The 14,455-nt window shown below is 33.8% G+C and overlaps 1 protein-coding gene across 3 annotated transcripts; it reads left to right on the top strand.

The window, feature by feature from the left end:
- The first annotated feature begins 1,715 nt into the window (after positions 1–1,715).
- Positions 1,716–12,276, top strand: LOC115981677 (RNA demethylase ALKBH10B). 3 transcript variants are annotated; one of them, XM_031103974.1, is made up of 8 exons: positions 1,716–3,057; positions 4,210–4,314; positions 5,171–5,265; positions 5,395–5,512; positions 9,315–9,434; positions 9,547–9,659; positions 9,743–9,897; positions 11,277–12,276. In XM_031103974.1, the coding sequence occupies exons 1-8, from the start codon at positions 2,463–2,465 to the stop codon at positions 12,004–12,006; spliced, it is 2,031 nt and encodes a 676-aa protein (XP_030959834.1). In that variant the 5' UTR covers positions 1,716–2,462; the 3' UTR covers positions 12,007–12,276. The 3 variants fall into 3 exon arrangements, with proteins under 3 accessions (XP_030959834.1, XP_030959836.1, XP_030959837.1); XM_031103976.1 differs by having other exon boundaries at positions 9,559–9,659; XM_031103977.1 differs by having other exon boundaries at positions 1,717–3,057; positions 5,186–5,265.
- The last annotated feature ends 2,179 nt before the right edge of the window (positions 12,277–14,455 follow it).

A 14,455-nucleotide genomic window follows, 5' to 3' on the forward strand; every position in this document is an offset into this window, starting at 1 on the left:
ACTTTTCAAAAATAAATTACTCAAGGATTACTCCATATCCGCATATAGATCATAACTACCTGTCATTTGGTGAAACACTTCCCCCCCCAAAAAAAAAAAAAAAAAAAACTCTTAAATGAAAAACACTTCTAAATTAAAATAAATACATATTCTATCTTTTCATATAATAGCATGTTTTACTAATTAAATTTATATGTGTGACCTATTATTCATTTATCAAAGAGGAGTATACTTATGCCGGAGTATCTTATAATTTTCTTATATAGATGACAAATTCTACTAGACTCTAAATGGAAGGTTACACGAGGGTTAATTTTAATTTTTCTACATTCATTAGAAAAAGTTGATGAATCTTATAAATACTAGCAAACCTACTATTATGAATTAAAGAAAATGCAGACTGTAGAACAATTAAAAATACAGGATGGCTTACCCAAAAACAAAGAGGATGGACTATAGGATTTCACCCACCTACATGTCCTCTACGGAGTATGGTGGCGTTAAACTAAAGTTAATTGTTATTTGGACTAAATGTACAGTATTGCATCTATACTATTATTTAAGGAACTTCCTTTGTTTGGATTCCTCATTTTTTAGTTCAAAAATGCTTTCACATTCCTTTCACATTCCTATGTTTAAGTAGAGACAAAGTTAAAAGACAATCCGGTAAAAATGCAACTCTAACTCCCACTAAAATATTGTATAAAAAATAGGATCACTCTCCTATTGATTTTCAATTTTTTTATTTATTTATAAATTAAATTTTCAAAATAAAAATTATATGTACATAAAATAAAAAAACATAATTTTTTTTCTACAAAATAGGACACTAAAAAAAAAAAAAAAAAAAAGCCTCGTAGCTGGCACAAAATATGTGATGAGGCTAGTTTAATAATAAAAAAAGGTACAGTATTACGGTTATGGCACTAGTACTATCTACTATGAGGCTCACTCTATCTTTTATCTTGGAAAAAACAAAAGAATGGCTCAAGTTGCAAGTTGAGATTTTTTAAGACAGGAGCTAAACAAAAACTTACTTATATTGCCTCAAAAAATAAACTTTACAAAGAAAGTTTGATTTACAAAAATAACAACCAATAGTCCCTTAATCTTTTTTTTTTTTTTTTTTTTTGGTTGTTGAGAAAATAGTCCCTTAATCTGATCCAACTAAATCCAAAGAAACAGAGCAAAAGATTGAAATTATCCATGACAAGATAACTCATGTTTTAGAACCCAAAAATGAGAAATGAATTTTTATTCTCTTCAACAAACCAGAACAAAATAAAACAAAACCAGGTCTCTTTGATATCATAAAATGACAAGAACACCCTTACAATCCCTAACATAATTGTATTGGCTAAAAGAAAATAAACTTTAAAAATAAATTTTAATTTACAAAAAACAAATAATAGTGTAAATAATAGGAAAGTCACTTATAAATATCTTAAACAGTCCCATAATATGATCCAAACAAATCCAATGAATGAGAGCTAAACATTGAAGTTATCCATAACAAGATAAAACCCCACCAAAGATTTTACAAGTAGTTTTTTAGAAACTCAGACTAAAACCCAAAAAATGAGAAATGAATTTTTAAGTAGTCTCTCTCTCTGTCAACAAACCAAAAGAAAACAAAAACAAAACCAGGTCTCCTTGAGATAAAATGAAAAATGTCAAAAACACCCATATATAGTCACGAATATTCTATCCTTGTCCGATCCACACTCTCAGGCCTCAGTTCCTCAGTACTGTAGACCGTGTGACCGCTCACAAAAACAGAGAGAGAGAGAGAGAGAGACATCCTCTTCTTATTAGCCACCATTTAAGACCATACACATGCGTGCTTAATAAGCCATTTCACATTTACTTCTATCTTTTTTCTCTTTCTCTTTCTCTTTCTCTTTCTTACTCTCACACACACCACTCACAAGGACAGCTCTCACAAACCCTAGATCTTGTGGCTAATCCCTACTATGAAAAGCTTAATATAATAAATATAATTCCCTCATCTTCAAGTAACTGTCTCTTTTTTCTCTCATACCCACAATCCCAATTCCCCCCCACAAACCCCATTTCCAGATCTGAGCTTCAAATTTGGATTTTTGGGTATTTGGGAAAATTCCCATTTCTTCAATTGCAGCAATCTTAATCTGATCGGATTTGATAAGATAAACAAAACCCAGTTACTGTTTTGTGTTATTTTTGTTTCTAAAGACTGAATTTTGTGCCTTTTGTGTTAGTAAAGTGTTGAATATAGATATAAATTCAATTGGGTCTAAGGCCAAAGGCTGGAAATTTGTTGTCTTTTGCTTGATTTGGTATTTGAATCTTTATGGGAATTTGCTCAAATTTGATTTGGATTTAGAGATATTCGTTCGTGTGCTTTATATGCATAGATCTGAGTAGTGAGCATAGGCTATATATGTGGTAGTAGTGACATTTTTCTGGGTAGTGGGTTCTCCATGGCAATGCCATCGGGAAATGTGGTATTATCAGACAAAATGCAGTATCCGAGTGGTGGTGGTGGGAGTGGTGCCGGTGGCGGTGAGATCCACCACCGACAGTGGTTCCCAGATGAGCGGGATGGGTTTATCTCATGGCTGCGTGGCGAATTTGCTGCTGCCAATGCAATAATTGACAATTTGTGTCACCATTTGCGTGCTGTAGGCGAGCCGGGGGAGTATGATATGGTGATAGGGTGTATTCAGCAAAGGAGGTGTAATTGGAACCCGGTGCTGCATATGCAGCAGTACTTTTCAGTGGCCGAGGTGATATATGCACTGAACCATGTGGCTTGGAGGCGACAGCAGCGGTATTATGAGCCGGCAAAGGGTGGGGGCAAGGATTTTAAGAGATCTGGTGTGGGGTTTAAGCAAGGGCCGAGGTTTGATGCTGTGAAGGAAGGGCATTATTCTAGTGTGGAGTCTCATAGTCATGATGGGAATTCCTCTGTGGGTGGTGGTGTTGTGGGTTCGGAGAAAGGCAGCGGTGAGAGAGGTGAGGGTGAGGTTGGGAAGTTGGAGGATAAGGCTCCAGCAGTTGGGGAGGATAAAAAAGGTAATCAATTATGCAATTGGGTTTACATTTTGCTCCGTGTGTTGTTATTGCAATATGGTGAATGCTACATTACTTAACTAAATTGCATCTTATGAGTTATAGCTTGTTGGCAATGAATGGAATGCTTAATTTCAAATCATCTGATGTTAATGTTATTGACTAGGAAAATGACTTCTTTTGAAGCATTTTTGGTCATCCCTTTGATGTTAATGTTATTGAATAGGAAAGTAACTTCTTTTAAGCTTCTTTGGCCATGTGTGCAGCCATGTTACATGGGAATTTTGGATAAGTATTAATTTTCTTTAGGGTAAATATCAAGCAATTTATTTCGTAAGTCAATTAGGGGTAATTGTTCTCCTACCTGAAAGTTGCTTCCTTAGATTATGGCTACTTTTGAGATATGTAGTTACCACTTTTGATTGTTTGTCAATAGTACTGTTTTACCTGAAAGCTTATAGAACATCATATTGAATCATTGCACATATCTTTTGATGCGAACTCATTGCAAAATAAATTTTCTGAAGTGGCTTTTATATAGTTTTCAATACCAAGTGACAATTTACAAGTAAGGACAAGGGTCTGTTGCCTTTTTTTGGTAATGTAATAGTCTGTGGCTTAATTAAAAGAAAAAAAAATGTTAATTTTTTATTATAAAATTTAGGTATGATTATCAAAATAGATCATTATGGTGTATATTGCAAAGCGGTTTATACTGATTTTTAAACAATCATTGCACATTAATAACAAAGTATCTGAAAATGAAAATTTATATATATATATATATAAACAAAGTATCACATAAATATTTAGACATGCATGGCATGCCTGTATGATGACAACACCAGTCTTGTGTTGCTCTGTTGTTAGAAAGCCTAAAACTCTGGAAAGTTTGATTGCCTATGGGTTTTGTTTTGCACCTTCTTCCCTCTATTTGCCTGGTTTTCTGGAAATATATTGGATTTTTTTTTTCTTTACTATTAGCAAACAGTGACTCATTAACTAACAAATTTCGTTGCTCTCCTAATGAAGGTTCGACAACTCCAAATAGAATCAAGCTTAAAGTTACAGAATTATGAAATATGAAATATGCCTTATATTTGAGAAATTCTATGTGGCAACTTTGATGTTTATTGTTTCTGGTTACCAAAGCAGATGCTGGTAGCTTGAAGAGTTTGGGAAGTTCAGAAGGGACAACGTGTGGCAATTCTCCAACTGAAGCCAAGGTGGTAGACGATGGATGCACCTCAAATTGCAAAGGTAATTGGATTTCTTTATGGAATGTGCCAGTTTTGGGGAGAGTGGGGTGGGGGGATTAAAAACCCCTTGGGAGTAGGTGAGCCATTGGGGTTGTATCCATCAGCTCTTGATTGGCCAAAGAGAAAAAGGAAGTGGTGGCTGTACTGAGCAGGCTATAATTTGAAGGCTAATTCTGGTAGCTCTTTAGGTATCAACGGTTTGGTGGTTGGAACATCTAGGTTCCATTTTTTGGCTGAAAGGGGAGAAACTCTCCCTTTCTCTTGCCTGAATTTAGGACAGAATACAGATGCTTCTTATCTAGAAATTTTTTCTTTAATTTATTTATGCTACTAATAATAGGATTCTCTGTCTAGATTTCATCATTTTGTGTACTTAAATATCCTCACAAAAATTCTTAAACTCTCTAAAATACCCCTATCTTTTAGTTAAATAATTTTAAATTAAAAAAAAAAACTGTTTAAAAGAGTAATTTACTATTTTTAAAAAAGTTCCTAAGTTTTAGGCTTTTTCCCTTTCTCTTCTCCAATCTGAACTACCTTTTTTTTATATTTATTTTTATAAATTTTACATTCAAAACTTCAAACTTTTATCAACTCTCATGTAGAGAAATATCTTAGAAATTAGGACACTATATCTATCTCACTTTTAAACATTATTCCATGTAAAAAAAACTCACGTAGAGAAAGATCCTAAGAATTAGGACACTATCTCTATCCCACTTTTAAACATTATGACACTAAACCAAAATTAATATTGAAAAAGAGCCTCATCGCACACATGAAGCGTGTGTGATGAGGCTAGTTCTAAATATTTTTGCTATTGTATTTTGAGTTGGACTCCTATAATTTTCTTACAGAGAATCATTCTGCAGAACAAAATCAAAATGAGAAGCAGAATCTTGCTCCGGTTCCAAAAACTTTTTCTGTCTTTGAGATGCTTGACCATAAGGAGGTATTATTCTACTAAATACTTTTGTGGATATCTATGACTTAGTTTTATTGCTTAATATGTTGAATCTTGATACTGAATTTTCATTTATAATTGTTTTCTATTTTTGAGATGTGCTTATCTTCATGTCAGGTTAATGTGGTCGAGGGATTGAAACATTTTGAATCGTTACTTGATGACTCGGAAGTTCCCAAACTTGTTTCTTTGGTTAATAATTTGAGGGCTCAAGGAAAAACAGGACAAAATCAAGGCAAGTTTGCTAAGTGCATTTTTTTTTTCTGTACACTTGAAGAAGAAAGAAATTTTCATGTGGTTTCTTTCTCTAAAACTGTACCTGTGATTTTCAGATGATTCATTTGTTGCCATTAAAAATTTGGAACAAGTTTCACCATGTAGGCTTCAAAATTTTAAATAGACATAATCCATTTCCATGTATGTTTTAAAATCTAGGGAGATCCATTTCTGGACACATTGCTTGCAAAATGGATTCTGTAACATTTATGGATGAAATCTGAGGTACAGAAAATTAAAATGACTTTCTGTGATAGCAGTGCAAGTGATCTCTGTATGAAATTGTGCAATTCTGTATGCCATGCTTTTTTCCTTGCATTCTTACTGGTTTGTTCAAATATAATCTGTGCCTGTTGTTTTTCTGGTTTCCCTAAAATATTACAAAAAGTTCATCAATTCCGAATTAAATGTAGACTACATGCGTATTATTTTTTATAAGAAATTGCATTTGAATGGAATGGAAAGTAACCTTGATTTGGAATTGAATGTAAATGACTTCTGTTATAAAAACATTGCCATTATGCCCTTTATTTTATTAAAAAAAGGGTTATAGACAATCATTAAAAAAAAAAAGAGGGGGGGGGGGTATTATGAGGACTTCATTAAAACTTCATAAAAGCACATTCCATTCTCTGATTCCTCCCAATTTGGGAGGGATTAAAAAATGGGTTCAAGAGGGCTATTAAAGTCCTAAACGAGGGAATAAAAAAAATAATCTTTCATTTTTTCCCCCATTCCATTTTCCCCTATTCCCCTCTCCCAAACAAGCTGTTAGTGTCAGCATTATATGATTTAACAAGTCTTGAATTTGTTCATTGCACACAATTACTCAACTGCACTGTGTACTCTACAATCAAGGGTTAATGTGCTTATCTGTGTTTGTCTATAACTCTCTCTCTGTCCATATATATATGTGTGTGTGTGTGTGTTTGTGTGTGTGTATGTATGTATGTATGTATGGATGTATGTATATATGAAATTATGAACAATTATATGATAATTCCAACATAATTTACAATTTTATCTTGAACAGTATTACAAAGTCATCATGTGATTGATGAAAATCTTTGACAGATTTAAACTCCATTAAATTACAAAACTTGAAGAACTAAATAAATCTATTAAACTAAAAAATTATAAAATTAATAAATGATGGTCTTTCTATCTAGAACGATCTTCTAAATAAAATTTTAAGGATTGAGCCTATAAAGATTTCCTTTTATCAAGTAATTATCATATGTTTAAGATAGTCTTTTTATTTTTCTATGTTTTAAATTTAAAATCTTTCAGGATAATGTAATGCATTCCTGTCAGATGTAAACAACAACTGGTATTCTACTTTCTTTTGGCCATAAGGTTTATTCTTGTTTCGACAACTCATTTGTCACAATTTGCAACACTTGATTGTGTTGAGCTATATTAGATCAAAGGCTGATTATGTTGACACATAATTAACACTTCTCATTGTCTTTAAAGATTCTTTGTCCATCTTTTTCCTGACCCTAATTGGGGGTGTGGGATACTGTGTACTACTGTCTAATTCTGGATATTGTGCTTTTATATCTTATGCATTTGGTGGGTTTAAATCAAACTAACTAATTCCTTGAATGGAAGTCACCATTTAATTTTTAATACAAACAGTGATCGATATCAATTTGATTTGTATGGCATTTTGCATATAGGGAAACTATTATTTATGTTCTTGAAAAAAATAGTGCCCAAAGCAGATATGGATCAGGTCTTTAAAAAATTGTAAAATATTTATATTCATGTAAGAATTTACTGAAACTTATTTTTGATGATGGGTAGGAAAGAATTATATAGACAAAAACAACAATTTACAAGAGCATAGGGGCATTCCCTACCAAACAAGACCAGCGCTTATACAAACACAGGAAGAAACGACTAGTTACCTCCTAGAAACATCAAGTAGAAACATCAAGCTCTCTGCAACTATACCTATTCCTGAGTTCTTTCAGTATTCTTCTATAAGTATGGTCTATCTATGGCACAGGGATTTAATTTACACAAAATTGCATAAGCTTCTAATGGTTTGTCATTCCTCTCAGACGTCTCCTTCCACTGACAGTTTGTGAACCTGATGCAACCCTTCTGTAAGATGAAGGGCTAGGATTCTAGGGTTACTAATGGCAAGTCACCTGACCTTTTAAAATACTAAAGGCATAATAAGTAATTAAACATTAGAATTAAAAGAGAATGGACCAATGGGACTTTTCTTTTTCATTGGGCTTACATTGTCCTGCATCAAAGCCTATATGATTTAGAGAATAAAACATATAAGAAGTGAACTAGATAGTTATTTGAGCTATCAAAATAGCAAGAAGACTCACATCCAATTCCTGAGAGAAAGGTAGAGAAAAACCACAAATGCTAGATGAATTTCATTCAATAATTTTCAAAGAAGCTACTGTTACAACTTTTGCAAATCCTTAAATCAGATAAGAGAAAGTTGCTGTAGTAAGACACAATCACAACCATAAAATCAGCTTTAATCTATAAATATGTTCTGCAGAGGTCATATGCCCAATTAAAAAGGAAACGTGACTTATTAGTGGTCATATGGCTCATTTAATGGTCACATGAATTCTTACATAAAAGAATTAAAAGACTAAAATAGCAAGCATGTAAGTCACTTTGTCCCTAATTGTTAGTCCTCTATTCCATTCTGAGATGTCCCAAAATAAAGTCCTCTTTGAAAAGAAAAGTCAATAAGTAAGTTTCATAACATATCTTTTACTTTATTTAAAAAGTCAGTGAGGGTAGTTTTGGAAACATGTACCTTTAAGACAATACATTAATATGCTTCCTTCTAGTGTTCCTTGGTGGTTGCTAAGTGTTGTAAAAAATCCTCTTCAACATGATTTGCATTAGTTACACATTCATAAGACTTAGGATCTGCTTACTGAAGCTTAATAGAATACTTTGTTAGAATTTTAGTTAAATTAGATGATTAAATTCACGATTTCCTAATAGCTTAAGTTTTTGAGAGAATATAATATAACATGGTATAGGAATAGGAGGTCATGAGTTTGATCTCTGTCTCCACTCTACCTTCCATTTAAAATGTTAAAAATCCCACATGTTGGGCACTATTTATTAAGGGGAGTTTGGGCCCACACAAGGGGGAGTGTTAGACGTTAATCTTTTGAGGAATTGGTAATTTAACTCTATATTGGTTTGGTTAATGCTGAACCATTTTTCATGGGACCTGTTTTTGGCTAATCCCATTCATCTAGGTAGATATAACTTGAACGCTGCGAGATAAATTTTGTTTTAGTTGGCTGTGGAATTTTTTTTTTTTTTTTTTTGGGGGGGGGGGGGGGGATTGTGTTGATGTTTTGCGGGGACCATGAGATTGGTGGTATTTTGCATTGTAAGAAAGTTGTCCGAATCCAGAACAGTGATTTGCCTTTTGAGAAACTTTCTGAGTAAAAGGTTGATAGTGCTACTATTACAACTATTACCAGCACTGTTATTGTTATTTTTATTGCTATCTTTCTGTTGTTTGTGTACTTAACCTCTACTTCTTTCTAGAAAAAAAAGAATGGGAAGGAAAAAAGCCTATTCTAATTTTGTATACATTATTGGACAAAATTGTTTTTTATGTGATTTGTATTTCATTATTTCTTGTTAAAAATTCGCTGCTAGCTTTTGTAGAAGCATTTTTAAATTTATAAAGATTTTCCTTTTATGTATATAAGTAATAACAATGGGTAGGATCTTTGTTTGTTGAGAAGCAGGTCAGACTTATGTGGCCTTAAAGAGGCCTATGAAGGGACATGGAAGAGAGATGATTCAGTTAGGCCTTCCAATTGCAGATGCACCTCCAGAAGAGGATAATGCAGTAGGAACCTCCAAAGGCATGTTCCATATTAAGAATATTTGTGTTGGATAGTAAAATTTTAAGAGCTCTGTTGGTTATCTTTTTACTTAGATATCATTTCTTGGATCTCTATAAATTTAACTTTGCAGATCGGGGAACAGAATCCATCCCTTCCTTGCTGCAAGATGTTATTGAACGCTTAGTAGGCATGCAGATTATGACTGTGAAGCCAGACTCTTGCATCATTGATTTTTATAATGAGGTTGATCATTAAGGTGTTTTCTTTTTTTAATTATAAGTGTGTAATGTGCCAACCAAGCCTAATGTTATGGTGATTACTTCTAGGGTGATCACTCACAGCCTCACATTTTCCCACATTGGTTTGGAAGGCCTGTTTGCGTCCTGTTCTTGACAGACTGTGACATGACCTTTGGAAAAAGTATTTCGATAGGACAACCTGGGGAGTTTAGAGGCTCTCTCAAGCTTTCTCTTACACCTGGGTAATCAATTTTAACCCTGAACTCTTTTCTTCTTGTTGCTTTATTTTTACTGGTTAAGAGGTTGCTACTTTAAGGGTATGTTTGGATGGATGGATAGAAGATGAAAGGTGAAGGGAAGGCTTGAGTTTTGAGGGAAGGGGCACCATTCAATAGCCTTCTTTTCAATTCCCTCAAATTTGGGGAATTTGAATGGAGGGGATATCAAGTTTAATAAAATTACTGATTAAAATTTCAACATCTAAATGACACTTATTTGTCATAGCACTCTATTGTTAATTTACACGATATCTTATCATTTCATCTCATTTCCTCCTTGCAAACATACAAAGGGGGCTGCCTGCACTCTCCCCTCCCTTGTATTTCTTAAAAGATCTAAAGGAGGGGTGGGATGACTGGTCCTTTTGACACAGGACAACCAGAACAAAATGCAACAAAAGGAAAATAATGGGATATGATCTAGGAGTAAGCACCTAGGGCTTGGCACTAAGTGGGAAAACCACTAGGAGTTAGCACCAAATAAACCAAAAGGCCATTTTTTTTCATTCATCAAAATATCTACTATCTTCAGAAGGAGTAAAATAGGTTGCTTATATAGGGAAAACTAAACTCTAGTTCTAATTGGCTAAGGAAACTCTAATTGCCTTATTACAAAATTAAACTTGCTTCAAAATGTTAAAATACTAATACCCTAATAAACTACTAGGACTTAAAACATAAAATTACAATTAGCTTGCAAATATAAATAATACTAAATAAAATTCTTCTTGCGTCTCCCGCATCACCTTCTCTCCCTCCAAACTCCAAAACATAGTTTTAATACTTATCTATTATAATCTTTCTAGAAGAAAAGTTATTTCTGTGTAGGTTGATGTGATTGAAAATTTAGGCATGCCAAGGAGAAAATTATGGAAGAATAATTGCTAGTGTTCTGGTTTAGTGGTATCAAGGACTAACTGAAAATAGCAGATATTGTGGCTCCTTGGGAAAGTCAGTTGGGCTTTTCATACATTGAATTTTTAAAATTTTAAAATAGCATAAGAAGGAATTTCCCTTGACATTACTTCCACATACCTTAAGACCCTATAACTTTAACTTGCACCAAAGTCCACCCACAAACAATTGCTACTTTGTCATTTTTGTTTTCAAAAATTGTATATGGAGCTATTAGGAGCTTCATTTTTTTAATAAATGATGCGCAAAATGAGGCTTAAAATGAGCTTAAAACTTTTTAATGCATAAGGAAACATCTTACTACTCATGGTGAATTGACTTTATATAACAATATACTTCCCAAGTTTCTTGCTTTTATTTTTTTTGAGATTTAACTGAATTTTCAGATCTGCTTTCTGATATAATGTTGGTCACCATGACAAAAACAGATCTCTCCTAGTAATGCAAGGAAAATCCTCAGATGTCGCTAAACATGCAATTCCCTCCCTCCGCAAAGAGCGAATACTGGTTACTTTCACAAAGTCTCAACCGAAGAAATTCATACCTAGTGATGGTCAGCGCCTTTCTTCACCTGCAGGAGCCCAATCACCCCACTGGGGTCCACCTCCCAGTAGATCTCCCAATCATATTCGTCATCATGTGGCTAACAAGCATTATGCTCCCGTTCCTACTACTGGTGTACTGCCAGCCCCACCCATTCGTCCACAAATCCCACCTCCCAATGGCATGCAAACACTTTTTGTGCCTGCCCCAGTTGCACCAGCAATTCCTTTTCCTACACCAGTTCCCCTCCCACCTTGTTCGACAGGATGGCCAGCTGCTCCACCAAGACATCCTCCACCTCGCCTTCCTATTCCTGGCACTGGAGTATTCCTTCCACCAGGCTCTGGTAATTCATCATCTCAGCAGTTACCAGGTACTGCAACGGAAGTGAACTTTTCTGCTGAGACAGCTTCCCTGCCAGAAAAAGAAAGTGGTTCAGGGAAATCTAGTCATAATACAAGTGCATCTCCAAAAGGGAAATTGGAAGGGAAAACACAAAGGCAAGACTGTAATGGGAGCATTGATGGAACTGGCAGTGGACATACAGCGGAGAACGAAGTAGAACAACTAAGTGTTGACAATGCGGTGGCAAGCAAGCCAGCCGGAGCAGTTTAGAGAGAGAGAGAGAGAGGGTTAAAGGAAAAAGGAGGTAGGCTGCGAACTTCAAAGAGTTTGAAGCAAATGTAAAGAGCGGCAATATTCAAGACATGACATTTCATACTACCAAGGGGAACGAAGGGAGGGGGAAGAACTTTTCGGTTCTCTTTAAAACCCCTTGTGTCCTCTGTTCCTTTTTTTTTGTTGTCTTATTATATGAATTCTTACATTAGGTGGAAAACTCAGATTCTTAATTTAACTGTGGCTCTTTTGCAATCTTGATCAAAAGTTTTGGTTTGGAGTTGGTTGTAGGTATGCAACCTATGCCTCAAATCAATCCACGGAACAATCTGAGATTGAGCCAGGATACCTTCCTTCAAAGTTTAACAGAAGGAGGCAGTTAATGGTCAGCTAGCAGGGTTATATCTGACAGATGAAAGTGACCAAAGCATGTACAAAATATTGTTTTGGGAGTAATTGATCAAAATTCTAGCATAGAAAATGTAGGTCTTTTGTCTCGCAATATAATCTGAAAGCCGAGTTTCTGTAGTCTAGAACTTTAGATTGGTATGTATATATATATATATATTTGTGTAGTTTTAAAAAAAGGAAGGAAAAGTTCCCAAGGCAATAAAAATCTCATGAATGCATGATGAACCCAAAGTAATTAAGATTTGGGTAATCATAGATGTCGAAAAGCTCCCATGATAAGAGCAAAAACATTCGTATTTGAGAAAAGAAATATAATTAGACCGGTGGATTTTGGTGTCATTATTTTTGTCGTGGACAACCAAGAGTTTTTATAATTGATTTCAATGGTAGGAAGTGGAATCTCATGTAAAAATTGTCAAACTAATTTTAACTACAAAATTTGTTATAACTTAAGGCTATAATCTTATTCAATATTATTAATATTAGTACATTTTTAAAAAATTTAACTGTTGAATTACATGTTTTTAATAAACATATCAAATTTTGTGTCAGTCAGATATTATTTATTATATGATTTATAAAATTATATTTTATGCATAATTTTAAATTACAAAAACTTGCAATTTAAATAATTTATTGATATGGCTATTGATTTTTAATTTTCTAGAAATTTTACAAACATGAAGGATAAGAAGAAAATATAATCTAGTGGTGAATTTGTTAAAATTCACTTTTAGTAAAAATATATTGAGTAAGGTTGTAATCTTATACTAGAACTAATTAAATGTAGCCAAATTTTGTTCAAAATTGTATCTAATCACTAGTTGAAGTCTCATGTGTTGCATCATTTTGCTCATAAACATATATAATATAATTTATTTGATAAGTAAACGAATAATTTATACTTCATAATTTTAGAAGTCTCATTAAACGTATTGTGTAGCTGCTTATAATAAAGTGTTTGGATCTATATTGCTAGTGAGACATTGTAGAGATTTGTGTTTCATTGGTGTAAATTTGGAAGATATAAAATTGAAAAGGCGAAACTACAATATTGGTCCTTCAAGTTTACCCTGTGTGCGTAATTGGTCTCTCAAGTTTGAAGCGTGCACAATTGGTCCTTCAAGTTTGAAAAATGAGCAATATAAGTTATTTTACTAACTGTCATTAACGGTGTTTCTTATGTGACTAATGAAACAATAACTTGGCATTTTGTTTTAATGATGTGACATGTTTTTAATTAAAAAATTACAAACTAAAATTATACGTGAGAAACATTATTTACCAAATTAAAAAACTATTTTCTACCAATTGTAAACACCCAGCCATGGCTTAAAAAAAAAAAAAAAAAAAAAAAAACCACCACAGAGAAGGGGAGAAAGGGAGCAACAAGCCCTAGTTGCTGCAACGCTACCATACTACAACGCTATTATGTCACCCTCTCCAAAATTGCAACGCTACCATACACCCAATGATTTAAATCATGTCTAGTGGAGAGGAGGCCCATCTTGAGATCCGGATTAAGCAAGTGTCTAGTTAGGTAGGCGTTTTGATGAAGTGGAAAAATCACATAGTGATCCTTATAGAACAATTATATAGAAAATTCTCTATCTACAACAACATGGGAAACAAGAAAAGCGAGAAAACCATTTGATCCTAGCAGACTTTGAGGACATTTGTGGTTTTAGAGGCTGCGATTCCGTAGCGGCTACTTCTAGGGTTGTTGGAGATCCAATTCCAATATCCTGGGGCTATTTACCGCACTATTAGCTGCATAATTGGAAAAAACTAATCTATCATTGCAGCTACTAGGGCTTGTTCTTCCCTCTCTCCCCTTCTCTGTCTCATGGCTGGGGTTTTTTTATTTTTTATTATTTTTATTTTTTTATAAAGCCGTAGCTGGGTGTTTACAATTGGTAGAAAATAAATATATTTTTAATTTGGTAAATAATGTTTCTCATGTGTAATTTTAGTTTGTAATTTTTTAATTAAAAATATGCCACATCATTAAAACAAAATGCCAAGTTATTGTTCC

This window comes from Quercus lobata, chromosome 3 (genome assembly GCF_001633185.2).
Source record: "Quercus lobata isolate SW786 chromosome 3, ValleyOak3.0 Primary Assembly, whole genome shotgun sequence".
Classification (NCBI taxonomy): Eukaryota; Viridiplantae; Streptophyta; class Magnoliopsida; order Fagales; family Fagaceae; genus Quercus; species Quercus lobata.